This window comes from Notolabrus celidotus, chromosome 17 (assembly GCF_009762535.1).
Source record: "Notolabrus celidotus isolate fNotCel1 chromosome 17, fNotCel1.pri, whole genome shotgun sequence".
NCBI classification, from domain to species: domain Eukaryota; kingdom Metazoa; phylum Chordata; class Actinopteri; order Labriformes; family Labridae; genus Notolabrus; species Notolabrus celidotus.
Window position 1 is genome coordinate 9,271,158 of NC_048288.1, and position 27,980 is coordinate 9,299,137.

Here is a 27,980-nt window from a genome sequence, read left to right on the forward strand (position 1 = left end):
TGATAATTAAGTTAAGAGTAATAACAGTAATAAAAATAAGGAAATAAATGTATATTCAAAGTAATGATTAAAGAATCATGAAGAGAAAATAAAAAAATAATAAATAAATAAATAAATATATATTAACGTACTTAACACACATATCAAGTTGAGTTTGAATTATCTAATGAACGGTCAACTGCAATCAAGTGAAGAAATAAAATAAAATAAGACGCTGCTTTAACACCCCTTCTCCCCACCCATTTCCCACCTCTACCCTTGTATGGCTCTTTCAGTTGTTTATTATTTGTGCTTGCACCTACATTCATCCAAACATATTTCAGCTGGTGGAAATTAAAATATCTTTGTTAGGCATTTATTGTGCACTTTCCGGTTGAACAAGCCTTTTACAATGCGTTACGTGACAACATTAACATGTTGCTTACAATTTCTACCAAATAACACCTCATTGCTGTAGATTATGTGATTAAATTACTGCCTCCAGTAAAATTGTGGTGCTTAGCCCCCCACTGAGGGCCTCTGAAAGTCCCCGCACCGCACTTCGAGCCCCCATCTCTTGGAATAAAAGACCCATTCTACTGCAGAGGGTGACAGAGCAGTGTTACAACTTAGAGCCCGCCCCCCTTACAGTCCCAGCCAATGAAACTAAACCACTTACCATCTTTAGTCAATCACACACGGGGCTCGCCTTATTTTCGACCAATCAGGTTTGAGTACGGACTCCTTTTTTTCCACAGCCCTATTTCTGTCCAATCAGGGACAAGGCCGCCTGTGCAGAGGGCTGGGCGCGAGAATCGGCGGGATGGACAAAAATCATAATGCCAAATAGAAGTGCAGAGAAGAAGGATAGAAAGAGCTGGGACAGAGAGCTGTGAGAGGAATGAGGCAGTCTGCTTTATTCAATATCGGCTTTTTGTGCGCTGTTTTTTTATTAGAAACTAGTAACAGGAGGAGAAACATGGAAACATCTCAGTGAGAGATGTTCTCTACAGTGAAGGAGCTTTTACAGTGAGAGCGTGATGTTATGGACTGTACATTATGTTAGCTCACTGGCTAGCTAGATGCTGCTGCCACTCTGAAGAAGTGAGACAGCGATTTCTATGGATACACGTCTTTTAATGTGGGATTATAGGAAGCTGCCAAACACAGGTTCGTCTTTGAAGAGGTTCAACCATCCTACAGACTGTCATGGATAACGTGAAGACACACAGGTGGGTGCCAGTGAGAATAACACAATTTCATTACTCAGTGTGATGTAAACATGAAACTGGACTTCTATAGGAAGTTAAACTGGGTTTATTCATGTTGTCTTTGTAAAAAAGTGTTTGCATTCATAATACATCAAGTTTCATGTTTGACAGCATATGTTACACTGCACGTGCACCTGCTCCACCCAGCCGGAGGTCCATATATGGTGCTGTAGGGTTACCTCTACTAAGCAAATAAGTTTGAACATTTCAAAACATGCGATAATTCGAAACATATAACTTTAAATTAATGCAATTTTTTTCATCACAATTGTCTTCACTTGCACTAATGTTTAGTAAATATTGTTGGAGCTGTAACAACGTGACATTACCATAGACTGTATAAAATGACATTACAGACAGCGTGAACAGGAGGTGCGCGCCTGCCTCTACAAACAGTGATGTCATAGCATCAGTCTGATAAATACAATAAATAATTTAATAATTTACAGATATTGAGAACGAGTGCAACTTTTGCTAAAACGATACAGAAACACTTCTCACCTTTTTTTGAATGTGAACTATCCAAAAGATTCAGGAAAGACATTGAATCTAATTTTTTCTCGGCTGCCAGTTATGTTTATTCTCTTAAACTCAAATACGTTGTTTGTTTCTATGATAGCAAGGAAAATATTGCTCTTGGATATATCATAAACTTCATTATACTATATACCAAGTTTTTCATTCACAAATAGAAATTCTCAAAGTCACTTCCGAAGTTTTAAATTTTCCTTCTAGAATTCAATTCATTTCTTTTTGTCGTTGACAAAAAATGCATCAAATTCATGAACTATTATAACACTTTATTCCCTGAGACTCCTAGGTAAACAATGATTTACATATTTCTGTATACGTTTTGGGTTTTTGTTTTCATGAGTGTATTTACTCTATATATAATTGTTGTTGTCATAAGTGTATTTACTTTATATGTATTGTATTGTTGTCCTGTCTTCTGTATTTATATATTTATATTACTTAGACAAAACAAAACACTAAAAACAACTTTTTAAGTGGTGAGTTACTCAAAACATAGAAAATATAAAATGTAAAATATTTCTTAATTTAAGATTAACATTATCATTTAAAAATCAATCAGTAAAAAAATCAACATGAAACTGAAAGTTCTTTGTATTATAAAACCATAGCCTTAAAAAAACCTATGATACATTTCTTATAAAATGTGATAATTAATTTGGCTTTTCAAATCATATTGGTTATTCATTATTTATTCATAATATCCTGATGCTCAATAATGAAGACATTTTGAAATCAAGTGTTGTGAAAGTAAAAAAAACCCAAAAGATTTTACAAAAAGAGAATGACTTGATTCATTCTTCTATCAACCTAATATTGACTGTCAACAATCTTAATAATCAATCACATTTGCGCCGTGTTATCAGATATGTCGATTTTGAGCCACTTTTGGTTTAATCTCATTGGAGACTACATTAAGAGGGGGCATCATCATCACTTATCTTGATGATGATACATATTCTGGATAGAACTAAGGACACAACAGATCAGCAGTCAAATAAAAGTAGCTGCAACTTTTTATGCTTTCAGTAAGCTCCTAAATGTATCTGTTTTTGTCTATTCTGTACCATTTACCCCTTCTTGTATTCACATTTGAAGAAAGATGGATTACCTTTATTCTCCCAAACTAAAACAAGCTGACCTTTTGTCAGGGAACATGCATCCTGTTTGTTTGTATGATTCATAATGCAGCACACTGTGTCACTGTGTGTTTAGTAAATGGTGTTCGTGTTTACGACCACTAAGATGTTTGTTCCCTCTATCATTATAATATATTCAGTTCGTATTACTCCAACGTGAAGAAGATAGTAAATAAGAGGCTTAGAAGCACACAATATGTGCTTCTAGGCCGAGTTATATACTGAAGAATATAACTCGGCCTATTTTTAAAACTTTTTGAACAACTGGACCGTTAGTACTTTGCGAGCCCCCTGACCACACCCCTCCATTTCAATGACTCTCACACACTCTCACACACCTCTGGAGGTGAAAGAGCCTGTTGATGTTGGATCTCCCCCTTTCCTCCAGCCCCTTTACTCCCCCCTTTCCTGTTCAGCCACAGGTCCAAACTCCCTCACCAGCCTCTCTTTACTTCTGTGAGGGAGTAAGGCCATGCCAAGATCGCCATGTTCAAGCTTCTACTCTGTGTTCATACATCGTCTGATATGAGCCCAGAGGAGTGCACCTCTCCCTCTTATACATGCACGTGTTTGTGTGTCTTGTGCTCTTGGAGAAGGTTCATTACTTCCTTTATTTATTAAGCGCTCCTCGGCTACCACAAAGAGAGAGTTGCCCAGCAGCAAGTTTTATGGGAACTCAGAAGTGCAGTGCTCCATGCCAACTTCTTGTGTCAGTACAGAGGAATTTAGTGTTCTTGAATGCAGCCATACAAGCTTCTATACAATCTCTAAAGGCTGTTTTTTGCTATAAAACATATTCAGATGTATCAGTTAGTGCTACTCAACACTCATTAGTCACATTTTATTTATGTGTCTGATTGTTTGTCATCTATTCCTAACCGTTCCTCCATATTCTGCACTAAATGTGTTTTATATTGATGCATTTTTACTGTCTTTCAGTCTGCAGTCTGACTCTGAATGCATCATTAGTTAAGAGTCAGACTCCGTTGATGGACTGAAAGCTTCTCCAAAGTGTGTTCCGTGTTCTTGTGTCCCCTTTTTTCCCAGTTTGTCTAAAAGTGCTTCCCTATAGCCTCTGAATTTCCACAGAGGCTTAGACAATAATAGCGAGGTGCTGGCGCTCACCACAGTTACTCTTTTCACATCTTTTCCACACTTCTTAGTTCATTCTGAAACAATGCACAAGAATCAACTTAAACCTGAGGCAGTGTGATGTTAAACCTTCTGACCCCTTACCATAGTATTCAGCAGGATATATTTACAGGAAGAGAGCATAACATGTTTGTATTTGTCTAACCATACATCCAGGACCTATCAGGATATTGTTTATAGTTGAAACTGACAACATTAACACATCTGCCTCCTTTGACTCATTTGCCTTTTGTGTATTTCCAGCAATGATGAGGATGAAGAGCTGCACTCCACAGACCCAGAGAGTAAAGAGAACAGCAAAGATAAAAAGACCCTGTGCAAAGTGAAGTGGTCTCGAGATGAGGTAAGCTCTACAGGTTATGTGACCGAGTAAAATGAGGCTCTGGTTCTGAATGAAATAGTGTCAACTCTTTCTTTTTGTTCAAGAGGATGAAAGTAGAAAGCTTTTTGATGTAGGTGAGGGAAATCATTTTCACTCTGTGCACCTTTTTTTTTTCTCTCAGGATGAAAAGCTGAAAAAACTTGTCGAGCAGCATGGCACAGACTCCTGGAAATTAATTGCTAACTTCTTTCCGGTAAGTGTTTCATATATTATGTCTTCATTGTGACACCAAAGACAGGAGGAGCTGAATGCTTGATGGTATCTCCTTCCATTCTTAAGCATATTACCACATAAACCTCTCAATCATCTCATGATTATGAAAAGAATAAAAGGTTCAGACTGTGGCTGGAGAGGCCGTCAGCTGTCAGAAGGAGTTGGTGTAACCCTGAGGTGGCTGTGGTGTAATGAGGTGATGTGCTTGTGTCACAGGGGAGGACAGATGGCCAGTGTCAGCACCGCTGGCAGAAGGTGCTCAACCCCGAGCTGGTGAAAGGACCATGGACAAAAGCGGAGGATCAGAAGGTAAGAGGAGCCGGGAGTCTCCTGTTCTGGTTAGAAAGGGGTGGCTAAATAGGTAAATGATAGCAGAGACAGAAGGAAGCTGCAGGGAGCGCAGAAAGCAGCTCACACTGAGTGAAAGGACACAATACAAACATAAACACCACAACATGCAAAGTGTTTCTCACCCATAGGCTGACGGTGCTGTGCACACGCACTCGCCAGCTTCCCGCTCAAACTCTCTCTGCCAGCTTCCTTAGCTTCTTTTTTCTTTGCAGAGTCATTTCTCCACTACGTCATCCCTAATACAGCTCAGACTCTCAGACTCACTGCCTCAGAGCCCAGTCCTTCTTGTTCTGAGTGAAGCTCCAATATTTCCCTCAACACTCAGAAGAACAAAGCTCTCCTTAAATGGATCAAAACTCTTCAAGAATGTTTAGAATGTTGTTTCATTCCTCCAACATCTTGGCCTCTGAACAGACCTATCAATAACATTCAGGGCTGCCAGTGGTGACATCACAACATTTTTAGGCCTTGACAGATGAAGGAAAACATGCTCTGCTGCTGCAACAGTCACAGCTCTCTAAACACTGTTGCTGCTGCTGCTGCTGCTGCTGCTGCTGCTGCTGCTGCTGCTGCTGCTGCTGCTGCTGCTGCTGCTGCTGCTGCAGTTTGATATGAATTAAAAATGTGATTTCCTTTTTTATTTGAGATTTTATATTGAATGAATCTAACTGCTTCATTCTTTCATAAAACAAAGGATGAGGACACAACAAGAAAATGCTGCAGTGTATAAAGTATAATCTTCTTATTTTGAACTGAAACACATTCATTGACTTTCCCTCCATCTTTAATTTTCAGGTTATTGACCTGGTACATAAGTACGGTCCCAAGCGATGGTCTGTGATCGCCAAACACCTCCAGGGCAGAATTGGGAAGCAGTGCCGTGAGCGCTGGCACAACCACCTCAATCCAGAGGTGAAGAAGTCTTCATGGACTCAGGAGGAGGACAGAATCATCTATGATGCCCACAAACGTCTGGGCAACCGCTGGGCCGAGATCTCCAAGCTCCTTCCTGGACGGTAATATGACCTCCTGCGCTCATTGCTTGTTTGTTTTTCTGGTTTGATTCATAAAATAATGGAAAATGTTATTGATCCTTTTCCTAACAGGACAGACAACTCTATCAAGAACCACTGGAACTCCACCATGAGGAGGAAGGTGGAGCATGAGGGGTACCTGCAAGATGGCAGCAAAAGTTTCTCTTCTCCACATGCTGGAGTGAAGCGACGCCACCACAGGCCGTGTCCTCCAACGCCAACTGAACCTCAGCACTGCGAGCGCAGCCCTCTGCCGGTTCCCGTACCGAACCAGGTCCACTGAGCTCCTTAACTCTCTTTATCATGATCATGTGATCAGACGGAAGGTTTGTATTGAAACGTGGTTCTCTGTGTTTCAGATGGGGGGATATCCGTACGACCCTCACAGCGGACACTTGATGGACAGTCTCTCTGATAGTTCAGGCTTCATTCAGGTAAGTTTTTATGGTTTTTTTGGCATGAAAGCTTTAAATTCTTTACTTCCTGGGCTTTGTGTTGTGACCTTGTGATTGCTAACCCTGGACTTCAAATCAAAACACTTGAATGTCCTGTTTTTTTTCACCTAACATTCAATAACAGATCAAACTCTTTCAATTGGGAGTAAATCTCACATTCTCCTGTAAATTATTTTTGTGTAAAAATCTGCTCTTCTTTTTTTTGTCTGGTTTTCTTAACTTCTGTCTTTCCTCCTGTCCTCTCAACCTCTCCTCCCCGACGTTTGTTTATTTCAGCCATCTTGCCTGGATGATCCTGACAGAGAGCAAAGAATAAAGGAGCTTGAACTGCTGCTTATGTCAGCAGAGAGCGAAGTCCAACGACAAGTGCAGTGCAGAGGTCCATGTGTAAGAACACACTGTGAATGTGTGTTTGCATACCTAGTCAGCATAGCCTGCGTGTGTTTGTAGCTTACATACACTGCAAAAAGTTTAAAATGATACTTTTTAACCTCCATTCATTGTTTTGTTAAACAATGACTCAAATTTACTCACTTTCTGCTGTATTAATGGAAACAATGTTCAGACTTGAGATGAAACGACTGATTGAACTTTTTGCAGTGTATAAGTGTTTAAACAAGTATGGCGCACGCATCTGTGTGTCTGTAGCTTGATTTGCTGTAGTGTTGCTATAGTAACTACCTTCCCTATCTTGCTATACTTATTCAAACTGGCCTGAAGCTCACCTCCCCCATCACCATCGCTCCAAACATGAACCTGCTCCCTACCTCACCCCCTTAAGTCCTCATCCCGTGCCCACGCTCAGCCAGCAGTTTGAACCAAGCACTCTCTTTTGTCCCTCCTCTTCTTCTCTTCTCCCATTTATGTCACTCCATTCATGTTGTTAGTCATCCTTCACATTCAGTGACTTCATGATGAATGATTGAATGCTGAAGATTGAATCGGCTTGTTGTAGAGTCACCATTCTTCACTTTTCATTTTAAATCTGATTCAAATTTAGAACAATCAAACTTGATTTTTTTCACATCATGAAGTCAGGCTCAGGTCTCATCCCTGTGTCCTCTGATCCCTCTTCAGAGTCTGGAGCAGTACTCAGCCTGGTCTGATGGCGTCCCAGACGACACTCTGACCACGAGTAACAGCAGCCTGGAGGAGCAAGAAGAAAGAAGGTCCTGGAGGGGCCCTCCACCTCAGCTCCCGGTGTCCCCTAGCAAGTTTCTGGCTGTAGAGGCCAGCACTGTGCTCTCCACCCTGCAGACCATCCCTGAGTTTGCAGAGACCATGGAGCTCATTGACTCAGTGAGTGAACAGGAAGAGCACAACAGAGCACACGTGTATCTCAGCATGCATATGTTCGCAAAAGCCTTGAATGTATTAAAGACCTACTCTAGATGTGCTTGTCTCTGCAGGATCCTGTTGCATGGAGCGACGTGGCCGGCTTAGATTTGTCAGAGACTGCAACGCCGCCCAGGCACAACCAGGCGGGTTACAACTCTCTCCTGCAAGAGAGGACAATTGAGAGCTCAGTCGTCTACACTCCGGGTGCTTTCTCTGATCGAGACAAGAACTGTGCTCCATTTACTCTGGGCAATATCGCCGCCTTGACTCCGATCAACTCCAAACCCAGCCAGACATCCATCGGGAGGAGGAGGAGAAGAGAGAAGGGGGAGCCGTCTCCTCTGTGCGACAGGACCTGCACTTCCTTCTTGGAAAATATCTCAAATTCTCCCAAGAAAACGCCCACAAAATCCCTGCCATTCACTCCTTCACGAGTAAATGAAATAGTTTTTCTGTCACACGCCCTCCACTCAGTACTTGCTTCTAGTGTCAACGTTCTCAAGTGGCTTAAATGGGTGTTCTGTGTTTCCTCAGTTCTGCAACATATCAGGAGCAGAGCATCTAAATCTGGACAACCCTGCCCTCACCTCCACTCCTGTGTGTGGACAACGCTGCCTCCTCAACACACCGCTGCAAAAAGAAACCACGCCTAAGCACCAGAAAGAGAATGATGGGTAAATAAATGTGTTAGAGCAGGAATACCTCCACCAGAGATTCATTTGTTTGGAGGAATGTTTCCACAGGAATATTTAACCTCAGATTCACTTACAAAACCATGCACTTGTTTGTTATAATCATATTTGTAACAAGACGTGCTGTAGTACGTAAATAAAACCACATCATTGAACATCTAAAAATGAAACCACACATCAGTACAGTTTTAATGATTTTATTTAAGTAAGTTAAAGAGTCGAGGTAAAGGGGGATGAGTAGGGTATCTGAATAGTCAGGAATAGAGGGTCAAGACTCAGTGTGGGGACATGTCTCAACACACCTCTGGTTCAGTAACCCCCATGGTTCCTGTATTAAGAGGAAAGAACAGGGAGAGAGAAGCTGAAGGATCGGAGGAGGATAATTGCACAGGTGAAAGAGATAATGAGCTGCAGGTGATTAGATTGGGTTTGGAGGCATGGTCCTGTTCCTGAGCTTGCCTTATACTAGCTTCATTTAATCAGATTCTCTTTTCAACTTTTAGCCCACGGACGCCTAAATTCCGAAAAACCATCATGATCCCGACCCCAAGGACTCCAACGCCTTTTAAAAATGCTCTGGCTGCCGTGGAGAAAATGCACGGGCCACTGAAGATGGAGGTAAGAGATCAAGTTCAGTGTGTGCATTTCACCTGCATGGTTTTATACACTAGCAGTCTATGGCTCTGGTCTGGTTGTTGTATTTACATGTATGTTGGTGTTTCAGCCACAGCCTTTGGCATTTCTTGAAGAAGACATTCGAGAAGTTCTTAAGCAGGAGACCGGAGCGGACATCTTTAACAGAGCGGACGCCCTGCCAGACTTCAGAGCGTGGAAACATAATGTATGTGTAGCGTGGACACTTTCCACCATCATAGAAACGTAGTGTGTTACTCTGCTCTCTGTTATCCAAAGAGAGGTGTATATCTTTGAGGAATGGTTGAATTACAAATACTCTTTGTGTTTCATCTTTGATCTCAGATCGACGGCCCGGCCAGAAAGGTGCGTAAATCCCTTGTGCTGGACCCGTGGGGAAAAGACTGCCTGAACGTCCAACTCTTTCAAGAGCAGCTCAACGATGCACAAGTAAGTCACCATACAGGTTTAAAATTACAGGAGCTGATCCTCAAACTAGATTGGAAAGCAAACTCAGTGACTATGGCTTCATAAACTATGAATGAACAGGTAAATGTTCAAACTCTAAGTTGTAAATGGGAGATCATACTTTGAAATTCCACTTTTATTAAATAAGTTCAGCATCATTCCTTGTGTAGTTTGTCTCTTAATGTAATCTCATGTTGTAGGTGCCGGATGAAAGTCTACTGACGAGCTCCTCCCTGCTCAGCCTAATCCCTGAGCAGGAGGAGTGCAGCCGATCTTTGACATCTGTACGAGAGGAGTCCTCATTGGTCCCAGTTCATCCTCATCGCTTTACAAGCCCCCGGATGAAGAAGCTTCTCGCCTCCCACAAAGCACCAAAACACACCAACGTACAGGTACGCAAGGAGATGTTAAAATACAGTGATGAGGTGGCCTGCATGAAATCCTTTGGCGCTTATAAAAAGTGACCTTTCAGTTTTCTTCTACAAACAGAAGTAATGTTTACAGTTATTTACCAGAAGAATCAGTGTGCTTCCTCGAGGTCGAACACAAATGCTGATAACTAAACTGCAAAGCTGATGTTTTAAGTGTTTCAAATCATGGATTGTTAAAATCCATATTTAGAAACTTGCAGTCTTTCTCCTTGCCTCTGCTGGCTTTTAAACCATTTGTGGAATGTGTGTTCTTTCATGCATATATGTGATCTTGTGCACATGCATGAGACAGAACTGCTACAGTCCTAAACTCATCAGAGTTTAAAGTTACAACCATATAAAAATATTTTCTCCAAGTGATGTTCTCATCGTTTTATCACGCTGTCTTTGTTGAGCTAATCTGGTAATGACTGTTTGTCATTGTTTATCTCTCCGCAGGTGAGTGAGTGGGAAGCGGTGGTTTATGGGAAGACAGAGGACCAGCTGATCATGACAGAACAGGCCCGTCAGTACCTGAACCCGTACCCGTCGTCCGGCTCTACCTCAAGGGCCCTTGTGCTGTAAAGCCGTCCCCCTCGCTGAGCAGGCAAACACTACTACACCCCGTCCGACAACAGACACTTCCACTGACTCCTGAAAGAGACAATTCAGTGAAGAGTTTTTCCTTTGAAGCAGAAACGGACTGCCAAGACTCTCCACAGAGAGACACAGCTGCTGGTATTATCGCCATCACATTTCTCCATCACTGCCCTTGTAGTTTCTGTTCTGCGGTTCGGCTTGTTTTCTGCTTAAAAAACAAACCTGGCAACATAAAAGGCCGGGTTTGTTTCCTGCTCTAGATAGTAATATTGATCAACCTACACATACAGTAGGCTGTAAAAAGTGTTAATACTAGCAGCGGCTGCTTCTGATTTAAATATTGATAATATATTCTTCACAAAACGAGAAACATGTACAACATAACACTACTCACTAATCAATAGTTTGGATTAATCCACATGGATGTATTTTTAATCACACTATGGAAAATACAATAAGAATACAGTGACAGCCATTCATTTACAAGATGACAGAAAAAGTTTGGTTCAGTGTTTTTGGCGACAGCAGGGTCACGTCTTCGTCGATGATGTGAAGTTTTCGTGGATGTAGATAAGAAGCTGTCAGTACTGCACTACTGAGCTGACTTTGCTGCTGAGAGAAGGAGAAGCGTATCGAAGGGCAAACTGGATAGCACTTGTGACAGTATCTTTTCTAACACAGCGTTTCCTTTCCAAGGCCATAGTGTCCCTCGTGACATGGGTTGAATGTATTTCATTGCAATGTACATGTGTAAGAACCTCAAAAATGGAAGGGTACCTTAATGTTTATTTCTGTTTATTTATTATCTGACAGCTCTAAAGCTTAGATTTTAATATAAATCGGACACCATGAGTTTTTTTACGAAGTTTAACTTTGCTGACAAAACAGCCTAAAACCCCTCACTGCGAGCTCTACAGCAGATCTCTGATAGAGGATGATGATTGGTCACCGTGGCTCTGGTCAGCGTATTTACACTTCCTGACCGGGTTTCATATCATCAATGTTCTACAAAAAGCGTTTGGTCAAAGAGGACTGAGTTTTTACGTGAAGACTGTAGGTTTTATTTATTTAATGTCTACTAATTTATTTATTTCTAAACAAAATAATCATTTAAGAGAAATTATTGAAGAAATTTATTGTCTTTTCTCTTTCAAAATCAGGATTGGGCTCAGTTCCATTACTCCAAGTTAGAAGAACATGCACTGCCAATAATTTCATGATGATTTTTCTCCTGATCAGAGCAGATCTATAATCATTGTGAAGTTGTATCTATCATCTTGTAACATATAGATAGCCCTTTGTTTCCTTTAACTCTGTGTTCTTTGCCAGTAGGTAGCAGGACTCCGTCTCCGACCTCTAATCATAGACAAATTGCACTTTGACTTTTCATTTAATTTTACATGTTTGTTCGTTCCGGTGATGTAGCTCTTGTCTTCATTTTTTTTTTGTGTGTGTGTGTTAGACTGTCTTCCTGTTTTTTTATTTAATGCTGACAGTAAGATCCTGCTGCTTTGTTATCTTGTTTTTTTTCCTGTTGTGCTGCAGAAATGTGTGCTTTAAAGCTCTTTTAGATGGATGGCTGTTTTTCTAAATAACAGCAAACAGGGTTTCAGTTTGATCCTGCAGCCACCTGTGTTTCAAAGACTGTATATCCTGCTTATCCTGCCCTTGAGCAAGACCCTCAACTTCACCCATTCATTATTTGAACAACATATAATCTAAATATGCAAAATATTCTCTGAAAAAGTGTTCTGCGTTAACATGCTAACATGTTCTGCTTCCATGATAATAATCTGTTGTCATTTTTAACCATCCAAACATACTGTTCTATAATCTGCTGCAGAAACACTGCAGCTATAAATGGTCTTTTCTGTATTATCGGTGTTCGTAGATCCAGTATTAGTTATAATCTGGATTATCCGCATTAAGCATCGGGGGTGAGAATAAGAAGGGAATCTTGTCAGGGAGATTAAGAGGAAAGATTAGAAGTACAAAACTCTAAAATGGACTGACGCTCACAGAAGGAGTTTTTATTTGAAGCTATCTGTTGAATCTGTATATAATTGTTTCATACTGCGTGTTCGTTTGTTCGTACATTCCATTTGTGAAGTCGATTTGTTTGTGTGTTAACATTTGGCCATGTAAAGTCATAGGTTTTGAGGGAATTGAGAGCATGAATAATAGCAGCTGTTTTATACTACTGTAGCTAAGCATGAGCAATACACAGGATGCTGGACTTTAACTGAGGATCACAGATGCCATTCACTCTGTATGTTGTAGCATTTACAGACATTAAATCATAACCAAGGTACCATAGAAATCCTGCCAACTGTCTTTGTAACCGTGTTCTTCTGGAAATAATAAATGCATCTGTTGCATGACTGCTACTGCAATCACTGTTTTTTTAGTGCATTTTTCAGAAGTGAAAGTATTTCTCTCTGTGCCAAGCGCCCCTGTTCAAATTAGTGTAGGTTACATGGTGTCTTCCAGATAATAAAGATTTCAAATGATCCTTTAGTTTCTCTGACGTGCTCACAGCAGGCACAGCCTCTTCTTGAGCTCCGGCCAAGAACAGATCCCTTGAAAGCGTTCTTTTTTTAAATTTTAATCTGCCGTCTGTGATGTTGTCACTTCTCTCAGGTGGAGTTGACAGCCATGCAGGTGATTGTGTAAAGTGAAGGGTTTTAAAGTGATAGAGAGGTTAATGCTGAACCCCCCTCCTGTCATGTGTATATGTATATGTTGGGATGCTGTCAACTTGGCCTGGGGTCCAGGGGACACGAGCCCCCTCCATCAGAACAAGAGGCCTCTCCACAGGGTCAGCTGCTGGCCCTAAAGGGGCCCACTCACCCATGACTTAATGCCCCCGGGCTCCTTTGTCCTCGGGGCTGTTGGTTTTTTACAGGCCCATTCACTCGATTGCCCCCCAAACTGAGGGAGGCAGAGGACGTGACGACTTGCCGTATGCTGGAGGAGCTGTAGAGCACATGCATATAAACAATGTGCACGTAAACACACGGGCGCCACATGCACGCCACGTCCACTTAATCAATCTGTCCTCCCTTCACCCTCGTTCTCGTACAAGAGGGTCTATTGTTCCTGGGTGACCCACACTCAGAGTTGAAAGATGTCAGGGACCTTTTGCCACTTAATTGGTTATTGGCAGCAGCCTCTCCACCTTATGCTTCATGCATGTGTTTGAGGGGAGTGGTTCTTGTAGTGACTTGATGACACTCAGGCAGCAGATTCTTATTAATGCCCAGCTGTTATTGTCATATTTATCAAATATGTATTTTTTTTCCATATTTAAGGATGCAACTAGTTACTATTTTCATTGTTGTTTACTCTGCAGACTATTTTCAAAATAAACTGAGTTATTGAAAACTAAAACAGGTCATAAAGTTGGTTAAACAGCTCTTCACAGTTTCCCAGGATGTCTCTAAATTACTCTTTCCTGCGACCAAAAGTCAAACACCAAAAGACGTGTCATTAACCGTTACATGGCCGTAGAAAAGCAACAAATGGTCAACAACTTAGAAGCTGGAACAAAAAAGTTTGTTACAAAAAATGGTTGGAACAGATAATTAGTTATGAAAAGAGCTGCCGGTACATTTTATTTGGATTGCCAAACTGATAAAATGTTGCAAACTGTAAATTCAATATGCAATAATGCACACCACCCGTGTTTCTTCTCCCGTATAGACAGGTTATACTCTGTTTTCTGGTCACTGAGTCAGCCATGAGTGGACTGAGTTAAGGTTTGTGTGAGTGTGACTTCATTTTTGTGTCTATCTTGTACTCTGCAGACATGAAACAGAGCCTGCAGGCGTCCAACCAAACCTGCCCTGCCCTCTTCCTCTGAGCATACACCCAAAAGCAAGAGCACACACACACACACACACTGTTTGTCTTTGTGTATGCTAGACAGCAGATGGCAGCCCATTATTGGGCTGACAGAGCAGTCATCTGGCAGGCACCCTGTTGCCCCTCCTCCCCCTCTAGGCCCCCGCCCCAAGACACCCAACACAACACAGCATGGTTAGGACACTTTTAGGCGGGAGAGTCCACAGCTCTGGGAGCGCGAGAGAGAGTGTGTGTGTATGTGTGTGTGTTTTAAAATTGGAACCTGGCCTTTCAGCCTTATATAGGTCAGTGTTTCCACTTGTGTGTGTCAGCACCCTGTGAGGTGAGTCAGGCTCCCTCTGGGCTGTTGATCTCCCATTTTTTGAAGCAAAACACATGATGATGATTTCTCTCTGTGTAACTGTTTCTGAGTCACCTTCAGCAACCCGTGAGTGAGTGCCAATCTACATTTTATGCCTTATTGTCCCCAAGTTCAAAGGTCAAATTCTGGATGAGAGTCACAAGCTCCAGATTATCCCTGACAGAGACGGCAGCAGTAAGGCCACCTCAGATATTGTCTCCATGAATCAGAGTCTGCTCAGAGGTCTCTCTTTGAAACATTTATACCCTTCCCTGTGCAAGACATGTCTTCCAAACCCTGGCCCCAGAGTGACTGCCTCCTACAGCCTTTCTTACAAAGGATTATACAACAGTGAAAATCAAACAGTGGGGGAGGAAGAGGAGGAGGAGAAGGAGGGGTATGTTTCCCTCATGCGGGTCAAGGCCAAGGTTAGGATTAGGTTTGCTTTCTGTGTCCTCTGGAAGGAGGTAATCTACAGCCCACCCCATAGAGACCCTGCGAGGGTAACACGCTGGGAGGCACCACAGAAGAAGAAATCGACGACTACATGTGGCATGTGAGAGCTGCTTCAGCGCTGCCTGGGCAACCGGCACAATCCCTGCTCCCTTCGGCGAGGCTTTCAGCAGGGCTCAATCACACTTCCTCTCGCTTCAGCTCTGTTAAAAAGGAGGGAGGCCCAGTGTTTTCAGGGGAAAATGAAGAGGAGCTGAAGTACACGGTACAGACCGAGGAAGGTTTCCATTCAAATAAAGAGACGTTAGCTGGTAAGATTTTACTGGATTTATAATTCAAATGATAATCTCATATTTAGCAGCTGATTATATACATATTTACATGTGAGCAGATGAAGAAAAACATCATGGAAAAACATACACAGACATTTACAACTCTTCAGTAACAGCATTAAAGTCATGATATACAGTTACACTTAGCTCCTGTTATAGAGTCCTATGTTACACCAAGTTTAAATCTATGTCACATTAGCTGGCAATGTTTACAATTATGCATAATGTAAGCAAAATCCCTACAGATCTGCTAAACAGGGAATAAAACAGCAGCTTCTCATCTCTCTATACATTCAAACTACAGGCATTTGCATCCATAGCTCCGCCCCAACCAGTGATGTCACAGCAGGCAGAGTCCCTTATTTGCAAAGGGCAAAACATTTTTTGAGACAGTAACTGTATCAAAAGATGGACCAGGCGTCACTATCTCCTCCCATCGTACAAAAGTGAAGCCAAAACCCCCTCCACCCACCGTGACCCATCCCAACATCTGGCATATTTGGAACCAGAGTCTGTGCAGGTTCCTCGGGTTGGTATCATCTGTCACTTTGAAGCAGACACTTATAATTACAGAGACTTCAATGACTCCTATGCTAGTTTGCTTTCACACCTGAACGTTTGATTTGTTTCAGTTCAGATGATAAATTGTTTCTTGCTATATTTCCCCCTCAGGTGCCTTTTGTGTTCACACTGAAATGTTGAAAGCAGGCTATAGTACACACCATTGCACAGCTGTAATACACCGTCACATCGCAGTCTTCTTTTTTCTATCCTGTAGGTAAACAAATACCAAGTGTACTGGTCGCACTTTGCTTTATGGGAAGCTGGCTGCAAGATGCAAACTAATATTAGCCAGTTTAGCGAATAGGTCCAAAGCTGCATCAACAGTTGGGCAGATGAGCAAATTTGTTAAATGTTTGAGACTACTCACAAAAATACAGACGTTTACTAATTTGTTATTCAGAGCGTGAATGAGAGGAGCTCTCACCACTCAGCAGAGCAGTGTCGTGCAAAGGCCAAGAAACTCTGAGAGCAGGATGTAAAGTTTCAAGAGCAGCTTGGTGAAAGTGAGATGGACAAATTCCCCTGGTTCAACCAGCTGGAATAAACTCTCTGGACTGAACCAGCTGTTGAACCAGGAGATGTTGCTACGCCAAGCTCCAACTCTTCTGCTGATGTTGGATTGGGTGGAGACGGTGTCTAACGTTAGCCCGTCACTATATTTATGTTAACTACCTCACCTACCACTGGGCTTGAAGGATTCAAGCAGCTGTTTGTTTCGATTGCTGAGCTGAGATCGCCTCTTCAGCTTGTTTATCTTTTCTGCATCAGAGTGCGATTGCTGTGTTTACATACAGGTGTGTCCAAACGATGTTCCTCTTCTCCATTCCGCTAAACTAGAGCAAACAGCGCTGCAGGAGTCATATTTGTCCACAGAGCTGTCATACCCTTTCAGTATAACTATTAAAAACCACACTTCTCAGAAAGGTCATAGTTTGGAAACAAATCAAAAAGATGAGATTTGATTTTGACATAAACTATATTTGAAAACAAATCTTTTGACATGTATTTAAAATTTAAAGTTGGACTCATGTCCATTTGTGGAGGAGGGGGGGCTTTATTACCTACACTACAGCAAGTCCATAGGAGGAGCTTTATATATCTTTTGGCGTCACTTATGGGGAGTTGTCATGTTGTCCTTCTTGTTATACAGACATCCATGATATCACTGTTTGCACTCTCACCATTCAACCTCCTGAATCAAGAATTGCAGCCAAATCATGAAAACCTGACACGGTCAAAAGTGTCATGCCCATGTCAGGGTGTTCAGGATCTGTCTTTCTTATTTCAAAGTTCCTCACCTCACCCACATTCTCCCCCAAAGCACTCAGGACAAAGACGAGGTCTTCTTAGTCGCCCTCGAAGGCCCCATTGGTGGCTCCCTGGCATTCGCTTTTTTTACGGTACTTGGACAGGATCCTGTGGAGCAGGTTCGGGGATCTCTGCATCTGAGGCTCGGAGGCCACAGCGACATGGGACATAGAGTTCTGGGGCCTCCTTACCAGGAAGGGGCCCTCGCTCTGGCCTTGGCCCCTGTCCAGCCCTCCTCCCCCTCCTCCCGCTCCTCCTCTGCTCCCCCTCTTGAGCGCCTGCAGAATGTGTCCACTGGGGGACAAAGAGGAAATAACAAACACAAAGACCCTGTTTATTCCTCATGACCCAAATTCCAGCGCGAGCAGACAAGACAGGCACCGAGCTGTACAGAGGACTCTGTGTTAGTGTGTGTGTGTGATGGTGTGGGCAGGGTTCAGAGGCAGCCTGTCAAAAATAAACATCCCCTGCTATCAAATAAACAACAGGAAGAATAGATGCCCCTATGAAATAATGATGTACTGCAACAATGAACAAACTGACTTGATAACAGTTTATCTGTTGTCTCGTTGATCTCTCAGAAATATTCACAAAAGTTTCGATTTGTCTTTCAAATATTTCAATTACATTTCAGATTTAAAAACTACAAACTATTTCCTTTTCCTATGCTCCTCTTTCTCTAATTAGATGCAGTGAGAAGGGATTGACTAGCCTTCATATGTGTGTGCGTGTGTGCGTGTGTGTGTGCGTGTGTGTGTGTGTGTGTTTGTGTGTGTGTGTGTGTTCACGTATGGGGGTTAGTAATCAGCGTGCTTTGTCGACTAATGAGGGATGAGAGGGGCCACCTGTTCAGGGGTGCTGGGCGGAGAGCAAAGAGATGGGATTTGGGGTTGGGGGATGTGAGGAGGTTTGGTGTTAGAACAGCTGCTGTGTGTGCGTGTGTGTGTGTGTGCATGTGTGTGTATGCATGCACTCACTGAGGGATGTGTGTTTTTATTGTAGGAGCCTTGCACTTACTTTCCTTGTCTGCAGCGTGCATCGTTGTCATAGGATGAGCCTCTCAGGGAGACACTGCGTTGTAGAGCTTTTGGAGGGAGATTCACCTGAAAACAGGAGTGTGTTTGAGTTAAAGATGTCACACACATATCCTGAAATAAACATCACACTTCCCCTCACACCTTCTTATCTTGTAGTTTTCTGGTCACATCAAATAGACAGCTCATACTTGGGCCTCTTCTGCTTCGTCTTTTACATAGTTTTTTTTCAAGGCGGTAGCAATGCATGCATCTGTTTTTTTGGATCATGATTATTGAACATGTGTTCACTACTTTATAATCTTTCTCAGCATAATATAAGAAAGGACAAACTAGATAATCTTACATATTTTTTTTATGCTAAACACACCTAGGTTAAAAAAAAAGCATGGTCCAAGAGCTTTTGTAACTGGATGTCAAACAGGAAATTTTAGTTGTTATGTTGTCAATAGGCTTGACAATTCTGTTCAATTTCTAAAAACGTCTAAATAGTATTTTTTTTTGAAGGCAATCCAATTATTTTTTGTTAAGACTTCACAAAGATAGGAACCAATAAGACACAGACAGTTAGACAAGACAAGTAGAGAGATGTGCCTGTGCTCTAAGTAATAATAACACTACATTTCCCACAATGCACCATATCTTTTACCAAACCATTCCTACTGCTTAAAACGCCCCTTATCTCAAATACCACAAGTCCTCTGTAACAAGTGTGTAATGATCAGATTACATTAATTGTATTTACAATAGGTGACATAACCCTGATGACATCACTGTGACATCATCAGGGTTATTTTGAGCAGCATATATAAAGTGTTTTTCTAAAGTTAGCACTTCTTAATAATGAAAACATAAACTGAATATTATTTGCAATAATAGTAGAGTGAGGAAATTTGCAACAATAAAAATTTAAGTTTTGGAGGGAAAATAATCCTCTGAGATTATTCATTAATTTATCATTATTGTAATTATAAGCAGCTGATAGAGTTAGTATGACTTGATGGAGCTTTTAATCCTTGTCTGTAATGAAAGAGCAGGACACAGTAGCGAGAACGATCTGTCCTCTGACATTCAGCAGCACTAACAACAGCACAGTCCAGTAATGCTGCATTGCTGAGCTCATTCAGGCAGCCAACCAACCTGGCTCAGCTCCATCACACAGGAGGCGGGGAACCAGCCCCGCTGGCCGTCCTGCAGCCGCCCAAACCACCTCCCCTCCTGGTGTTTGGACAGAACTAGGACGACGTCACCCAGAGTCAGCTCCAGCTCGTCCGGCCACTGCGGACTGTATCTGTGCACCGCTACCATCTAACGGACAGAGGAGGGATTACAGACACGTGCAGTTGTACTCTGTTTTCTATTTAAATTTGCAGATTAAAAACAGGAGACACTGATTGCTGCGATCCTGTTCATTGTGCTAATAAAAGCTGCAGTCACTGTTTGTGCTCCAAGCAGACCTCAGGTCAGACTCAGTGAATGAAGAGGATTAAGTGTCAAGACTCAGAGATTAACTACTGGGCAGTGAAAGAGAAACCCTAAATCTGGGCCTAGTCTTCATTATCTGTCCCTACTAAATACGGTGCATGTTTGTCTGAGGAGTTAGACAAACTGAAACACTTAATAGAGATAAAGGAAATTAATTTTACATAACATCAGTGTCAAATTCTTATCAAGCCATCTCCTGTATGTTTACATCTTTAGTTTAGTAATTTGATAAATATTCCTGCACTGAAAGCTTTACATGATGTTAGACTTGCAGTCTAAATACAGACATATGTTTTAGTTCATTCACATTAGATAATAAATAAATGAAGGAGGAGGTTTGACTTGCCTTTTCAGCTTCTGCTATGTATCGAAACCTTGCTGTGAACCATGAGAGTGGAAATGAATCAGCAAAAAAAAAAGGTTAGTTCTATCATTTGTAATATCTGCAAATATGAATCAGAATCTCTACAGATTAATGCATGCACACAAGTATCAAATAAACAGCCCATAGGGAGAGACAGCAGAGCATCATTTATTCATCATCACACACAGATATGCCATCTTGCAGTCACTAACCATGAAAACAATGTCATGCTAATCCTAACTTCTTTGCAGATATGATTCCACTCACCTTGTGGAGCAAGGACGGTGGTGAATACTTCAAAGTGTTCATTGCTATGCATGTAGATGCGCTGCATCTTCAAGATCTGACACTCGCACACTGACCGCAGCTCCTGCTCTCCCTCTGCACTACCTTTAAATAAATGCAGCTGACTAATCCACTGCAGCAAAGATCGGAGCAGGACACGAGCAACAACATGTCCTCTGAGGACAACATGCATCAGAGGATGAGACAGGGGACAAAAATATCTGGGTGTACAGCAGAATAATGTGTGATTTTAAGATGAATAGTTGGGTTTCTTACAAACTTAAATTCATATAAGACACTGTTATGTTTTCAACTTTTCAGGCTCAGCACTCTTCATGTCAAAAATCACGCCTGACCGCCTCATCTTCATGCTACCGTCTATTGTCCTTTGACCATCTGGTCACATGGGAGAGAAGTGATGAGGCCACTGCTTCCCTGACATAAGCTAGAATTCATAATTTTAACATGTGAGCGGGTGCTTGATTGATTTTAGGTTATTGACTGTGTCCCATTTTTCAGCGGCCTGGGTGAGCAGGGACAAAGATGAATGGGCTTTGGACTGGTTTGGCGGACAGCTCAACAGATGGTGATTTAAACAAGCCCCCCCCATACACACACACACACACACACACACACACACACACACACACACACACACACACACACACACACACACACACACACACACACATACACACACACACACACACACACACACACATCCTCTCTCCCGCTCTGGTGTGATGGAGCTTGGCTGTGAGCTTGTGTCAGCGATTAAAAAGCATCCATCAATAACATGAGAGATCACTCAGGCAGAAAGAGATTCCAACAATGAAGCACTGCTGCAAAACTCCAACTATTATCACAGAGCCTGTGTCCAACTTCAACTCTGAGGCTAAAGATGCATTTTTAATATAAAGTAATTGATATCAATGTGAGCAGGAAATAAGGCTGGAATCCTGTCAGGAGGGCGATGGATCAGCTTAGTGGAGTGAACAATGAGAAGTGTTTGTACTGGAAGAGGAAAGGCCAGTAAAAGGATGAGACAGGTAATTAACCTCGTTATCTGGGCCCTACTAGTTCTGCAAAACACTGGCCTGGGCTGCAGCCTCTGTGGCTCTCCTTCAAAACTGTCAGCACAGGAGTCTCTCATCTGTAGAGGTCAAAAACACCATCAGTCAGAGGTCTCTCATGATAGAAAAGTTCTGCTCAGAGTGTTTTTAAAGCTTCTTACGTGCAGAAAGGTGTAAATGTGCTAAAGGTGCAGATTTGGGCTCTCCCTCACTCTTTTCACTGCTCCTGTCTAGACATCAAGGCCAAAGCAAATACTTTACATAACCAAAAAGCGCAGCTAAGCTTCTTAGAAACCGATGTGATGTTTACTTCTGGGAAGAAGAAAAGACAAACTGTGGCTACCTTCATGTTCAAGCTTTTATCTGCTGAGTCGAGCTGGAGGAGATTTTGAAATGCACTCGGAGGATCAATCTTTATGTGTATAGTGCCAAATAACAACAACTGTTATCTGAAGACTCTTTTACAAACAGAGCAGGTCTATGTTAAATTATTAACAAAGACCCAACATCAAGACAGGATAAGATCCAGTTCCATCTTAAAGACAGGACTCAGTCTGATCTCATCGCAGAGCACTTTGCAGCATTGAGCAAGTTACAGTGGCAAGGACAAACTTCTTTTAACAGACAGAAACCCCGAGCAGGACCAGACTCATGTTAGACAGACATCTGTTGAGACCACATTGTGGTTGGAAAGAAGGATAGAGGAGCTGAAGAGAGAGAGAGAGAGAGAGAGAGCGAGAGAGAGAGAGAGAGAGAGAGAGAGAGAGAGAGAGAAAGATGAAACATTAACCCCAGAAGAGAAACTGTCAGTTCTCCTGGGGGAAGGGTCAGCAGCTCCTCTGGCTGCTAAATATGTGTCTGCCTGTCACAGCCTGAGGGACGCACCATCCCATGGTGTTTGATTTTGGGTGGAGGTTTTGTGAGTGCGCCGCATCGGATGAGGACATTGAGATATGCTGTATAGGTGACACCATTGTTCATTAATTCATATAAAATATGTAATATATGGTTGATATGTATGTGATGAATATAATATGTAATGAATATGGTGTGTGATTAATGTATATATGATGAGTGTAGTGTGTTGTGAATATATATAATGTGCTGTATGAATTTATGTGCTTTGGCAATAATATCTCGTTGTTCATGCCAATAAAGCAAATTTGAATTGAATTGAGAGAAAGATGATAGTGATGAGTCTTTGAATATTAAATATGTGCTGTACCTGGTGAAACAGCTGAGGCTAAAATGTAGTTTTTATTTTGGAAATAAATCATGTTTCTCTTTTAAAATAAAAAAGCGTTTTGTTGCTGCAACTTTTAAACCTGTTTTGGATTATAGTGATCTCTTGTACACGCACACCTCTGCTCCATGTCTTCATATGCTCGATACAGCTCACCATGTGACCTTGAGGTTCATACTTTGCACCTTGGGGGACTCTCTGGAACTCCCTCCACACATCCGCAACTCTGACTCACTTCACTCATTTAGAAACCACCTCAAGACCTTCCTTTTCAAAAAAGCATACAACACGACCTCTTCTCCCTCCCAACCTCTGTCTTTGTTTTGTTTTATTTATCTTCCATTTATCGCATCTTTGAGTACCCAGAAAAGCACTGTATACGTAAATCCTATCAATTATTATTGTACTTATCATAAAGCTATGACTCGTTGTGAGTTGTACTCCTGGGTTAGATGACCCTCTCTGGCGACCTTTAGGCTGATACATTGGTACACCTTCATTAGTAAGACCTGTTACCACTCTATCTCTGTGTTTTAATCACACAGGAAAGTGCTGGACAGTATTTCTGAAAATCAGAATCAGAAATACTTTATTTATCCCCGGGGAAACTCGGTCATTACAGTTGTTCTTACACACAATAAAGAAGAATATTAGAGTATTAATAGAAAGTACGAATAAAATAAGAAACAAATACTAATATAAATAAAGTAAAAAAAAGGAAAGAAGCTCAGAATATTTAGAATAAGCTTTTTACAAAGAACTGATAGTTATAGTGATGTGTACAAAGAGCAAACTGTAAAGATATTTATTGTCCTTTTATGCTCTCTGTCCCAAACAGAATATGGGAAAAGGGCTTTTTGGTGTTATGCAAGTTCAGTCTGAATTTATTACAGAATTACCTGAAAATCAAAGAGCTGATGACATTAAATGTTTTAAATCTAAAATGAAATCCCTTGATTGTGCAGATTGTTTTTGGCTCACCTGGTTACACAACTGACACTGGATAGTTTCTTTTATTGAACATTTTAGAACTTTGGTTCCCCTGCGTGCCTGTGTCTGTAACTTTGTTTTTTTTTGCTGACTGTCTCAGCCTTAAAAAAAAAGAGACATTTAATCACCTGGTTCAATAAAGGTAAATTAAATAAAGGTCAAAGAGATTAGGTTGCATGCAGGTTGAAGATTGTGTGATGTTGCTTTTTAACAACTATTTAGGTGGCATGTAGAAATTAAAGCAGCTGTTTTTGTGGATCTATATGTTACAGCATTTCCAGCCTCTGTATGTTTCTAATTATTATTCATCAGGTTATTAGAGTCTGTACGATTCTGAAGCAGTATTATCAATGTTCATTACATAACAGTTAGTCCCAGCCACACAGTCTGATTGGACAGGAGTGATTCCATGTGTGCTGTTATACAGTATATCACTTCAGCCACATGTTCTGAACACCTGTCAGCTTACACAGCTGACAGGTGTTTGACCTTATGGGTCAGTACATCTGAATTACACATTAGACTCTTACTTCATTGCTTCTATGATATATTGAACATAAAGATAAATGTATATATTTGTTAGAAACTGATGTTACATGTGTCTCCATTAAATGTTTTAAATTCTTCATCAAATCAAAACAAGAGAGGATAAACAATCACATATTTTATTTATGTATAAGTATGTATCATTAATAAAACATTACAGATCGCTCTGCTTCCATCAGTACGGGGACAGATATTTACAGATGTGTGGACAGATTTCAGGCACATTGAAAAAGCACAGTCCAAACATAACACCCCAGTTATTTTATATTCCATCACTCAAGTCCAGTCCAATGTTTCTGATGCCAAGGCTCAGTCCTCAGCGCTTCCCAGGTTTACCTCTCCTCTTATTCCCTCCTCCTCCTCCTCCTCCTCCTCCACCACCAGCTCTAGCCCCTTTCCCCTTCCCTCCCTTCCCTCCCTTCCCTTTGCCTTTGCCTCCTGACATGTTTCCTTTGCGTCCTTTCTTCCCTGCTCCCTTCTTGTATTTGGCTGCGGCCTCCTCTCTGTCCTCCTCTCTCATCTGCTTGTTCACAGCCTTGGTAATGTCCAGCTTGGGCTTCTTGCTGCCCAGAGTCTTCAGCAGCTCCAGCTGTTTGTTCCTCTCGTTAGAGAAATCTCCAATGAGAGGGTCAAACTTTCTTTTCTTGCCCTGGTTCCTGAGGGGTTTCTCTTTGGGCAGGGTGTCCTGAAACCTCCCTGCAGATGCTGTGGAGGTTCTGGCCACACTCACAGCTCTTGACAGCTCATCTTTGGACTGCTGAGTTTTAGTGGCCAGTCCTACACCAGGTACTTTGACTTTCTGCGCCCTGGCGATGTTCTTCAGCCTGTTGAACTCGTTTTTCGCCACTCTCTCATTCTTGGCTGTGGTGCGTTTGGCGAACTGGTCCTCGTTTGGGTCTGCGGTCTCGGGTACCTCGATCAGCCACTCCTTGGTGCCATCATTGACCCTCTTGTAGCCCCAGCGTCTCCTCCACTCCTTCGCAGTTTCATCCCACACCAGGTTAGTCTTCTTCTTCTTCTGTATCCCCTTCAGCTTGGCAAACTCTTCCCATTTGGTGGGAGCTCTGGGCTTCGGAGGGGGTTTCTCTCTGGGCAAAGGGGTTGTGGGGTCTGGTAGTTTGGCCACGATCGCCTCCTGGACCCTCTCCGTGGGTTGTTTCCAGACCTCGTTGATAAGTAGCTGCGTGTTGTCACGAGCTAGTGCCAGCAGAAACTCATCTTTCTTCTGATCTCTGAAGTCTCGAGGTTCGATGCGGTTCTTGTCGGACGCCAGCAGGTTCCCGATGTCAAACTCCAGGTCCAGCTCCTTCAGGACGGAGATGCTTTTCAGTTTTTCGGCATCTTCTTGCTCAGCTTTGGCTAACAGCGCTTCCACACTGCAGGCAGCCATGTTGGAAAGTGCTGCCAAACGCTCACTACACACGTGCGATAGGGAAACACAAAAAGTCACTTCCGGGTCACAGTTGTCACGGTGCAGTTCCGTCTACGACCACAAGGGGGCGACATTGACTCATTTTATATTTTCTGTTTCTGTGTTTTTGGAGTTTGAATCTTTACATTCGAAACAACAAACAGGTGAGTCTGCTGAGGGCTCACTGGCCCACCTTTTTTTTGGACATATCCAGAGCTGTCTACCTTTTGGTGTGAAATATTCAACTCTTTATATAATCAAAGTATCTCTGTGCACTATCATGTATGGTGTGGTAATTGCTAAGAAAGTGATATTAAATATCTGGAAGTCTGACACTGTGCCCCAGTTCAAGACCTGGCTATCTTACCTCACCTGTGTACTGCACATGGAGAAAATCCGGTATGGCATGATGGGCAATCTTACCAAATTTTTCAAAACCTGGCAGCCCTTTTCTGATTATCTTGCCCGATTGGACAGTGACTGATTTTACTGCTCACCGCTTACTTCTCTTTAAACTTTGTCTTAAGAAATATTGTGCTAGTGATGCCATGTAGCATAATGTCCTACAATGTAAGCCCTGTTTTGTTTGTTTTTTTGATCGTTTTTGTTTGTTTTTTGTTTTTTTTGTTTTTCTGTCTGACTTTATTCTTTATACTCTGTAAAACTTTCTGAAAATCTTAATAAAAACATGTTTAAAAAACAAAACAAAAAAAAACAAACAAACAAGAAACAGACCCCTTATAATAATTAAGATATATCAAAACAATCTAATAGAAAAAAATAACACTAATTCATCTAAAAAATAAGTTAAATAGAGAGTACACTGTAAAACAGAATATTAAGATACATCAAAAGAGGCACCGTCTTTTGATTAAATAAAGGATTCATTCCAGATATGTTAATGGAATATCTACTTTAAGTAATGTTATATTCATCAAACTCATAAAATTGCTTACCTTCCCTCACCTTTAATTAAAATAATCCAGCTTTATAAACATTACACATTTTCAACTGAACTAATAGACAGCAGATGTCTCCCTTCTCGTTGTGCACTGAGAGTTTAAAGTCTCTTGTGTTACTCACGTTGAAGATCAGTTAGTGACATTCAAAGTACTTATGTGTTACAAAATGTGCCCTAAACTCTGGTTTAATTTCCACACAGAGGAGGGAGAATTTCACCCGATACCAAAACGCTATGAAGTACTATTCTATCTTTTTGCATTAAAAACAAGTTTTCTGTCAATTCAGTCACTGTCCTTCTACTTTAGATTGTCACCCATGATTATTAACAGCAGCAGATGAAGTTGTCTTATTGAAGTTGCCTTGTTGGTCTAACAGATGATGATTCGACAATATGTGATCTTCTGGTTGGACTGTATGGTCAGAGTGATTCAACAGCTACTGTTTCCAAAGAAAGAATTACTTTAACCTAAAGCCTTAGAGAACATAAAAAGATAAATACATACACACAGAAGCAAAAAAAAAAGTGAATTACAAATAATTGGAATAATTTAAAGTTTGAAATTTAAACAGAAGGACAAATTGAAGATTCACTGATTGAAATTGAACTCCATTATTCAATTTGATATCAGCTGCATGTCATTTTTAAAGCTGTGATAAACTTCCTAAAACGACCACTGTAGGGGCCATAATGTTGATTTTCATGTCTTGTTTGTTAATCATGATCATTTCCTTTTATGGTTGACTTCATTTCTGGTTTTGGGTTCATGGGTGTGGTTTACCTTTTATCTACCTGTTCAGTTGTGTGGCGGGAGGCATGCAAAGAGGGTGTGTGGGTTTGAATATGTTTTTGGTTACCCCCATTGTCATCGTCATTATCATCGTTTATTTAGATCTTTTTTAGTTTGAATTATTTTGAGTCTTTTGTTAATGAATAGAAAAACCTTTCATGGACTCTGATTTTAATTTTTGGCAAGACGAGCCCACTTAGTCTCAGCTGCACTTTTCAATCTTAGCCGCTTCAATCACTACGGGTGTTTTCAAGAGCCACTGAATGGTATTGTTCCTTCTTTTTTTATG

At 41.5% G+C, this 27,980-nt stretch overlaps 3 protein-coding genes across 6 annotated transcripts; 1 reads left to right on the plus strand and 2 right to left on the minus strand.

Annotated features, from left to right (window-relative positions):
• Window positions 1-802: 802 nt before the first annotated feature.
• mybl1 (v-myb avian myeloblastosis viral oncogene homolog-like 1) lies at window positions 803-13,041 on the plus strand. 4 transcript variants are annotated; one of them, XM_034706296.1, is made up of 16 exons: window positions 803-1,211; window positions 4,316-4,415; window positions 4,576-4,647; window positions 4,884-4,976; window positions 5,814-6,034; window positions 6,125-6,326; window positions 6,412-6,486; window positions 6,784-6,894; window positions 7,585-7,806; window positions 7,917-8,279; window positions 8,380-8,519; window positions 9,041-9,155; window positions 9,262-9,378; window positions 9,516-9,620; window positions 9,839-10,030; window positions 10,508-13,041. In XM_034706296.1, exons 1-16 carry the CDS (start codon window positions 1,189-1,191, stop codon window positions 10,631-10,633), a joined length of 2,277 nt encoding a protein of 758 aa, XP_034562187.1. In that variant the 5' UTR covers window positions 803-1,188; the 3' UTR covers window positions 10,634-13,041. The 4 variants fall into 4 exon arrangements, with proteins under 4 accessions (XP_034562187.1, XP_034562186.1, XP_034562189.1 ...); XM_034706295.1 differs by having other exon boundaries at window positions 821-1,211; window positions 7,899-8,279; XM_034706298.1 differs by lacking the exon at window positions 6,784-6,894 and having other exon boundaries at window positions 831-1,211; window positions 7,899-8,279.
• A 4,506-nt stretch (window positions 13,042-17,547) lies between these two features.
• LOC117829201 (caskin-2-like) lies at window positions 17,548-20,726 on the minus strand. Its single transcript, XM_034706791.1, has 5 exons — window positions 20,656-20,726; window positions 20,375-20,402; window positions 19,684-19,851; window positions 18,527-18,612; window positions 17,548-17,803 (listed from the first exon to the last, which is right to left on the minus strand). The coding sequence occupies exons 1-5, from the start codon at window positions 20,724-20,726 to the stop codon at window positions 17,548-17,550; spliced, it is 609 nt and encodes a 202-aa protein (XP_034562682.1).
• Window positions 20,727-24,632: 3,906 nt separating this feature from the next.
• On the minus strand, window positions 24,633-25,968 carry rrs1 (ribosome biogenesis regulator 1 homolog). Its single transcript, XM_034706726.1, has one exon. The coding sequence runs from the start codon at window positions 25,917-25,919 to the stop codon at window positions 24,846-24,848; it is 1,074 nt and encodes a 357-aa protein (XP_034562617.1). The 5' UTR covers window positions 25,920-25,968; the 3' UTR covers window positions 24,633-24,845.
• Between the last annotated feature and the right edge of the window lie 2,012 nt (window positions 25,969-27,980).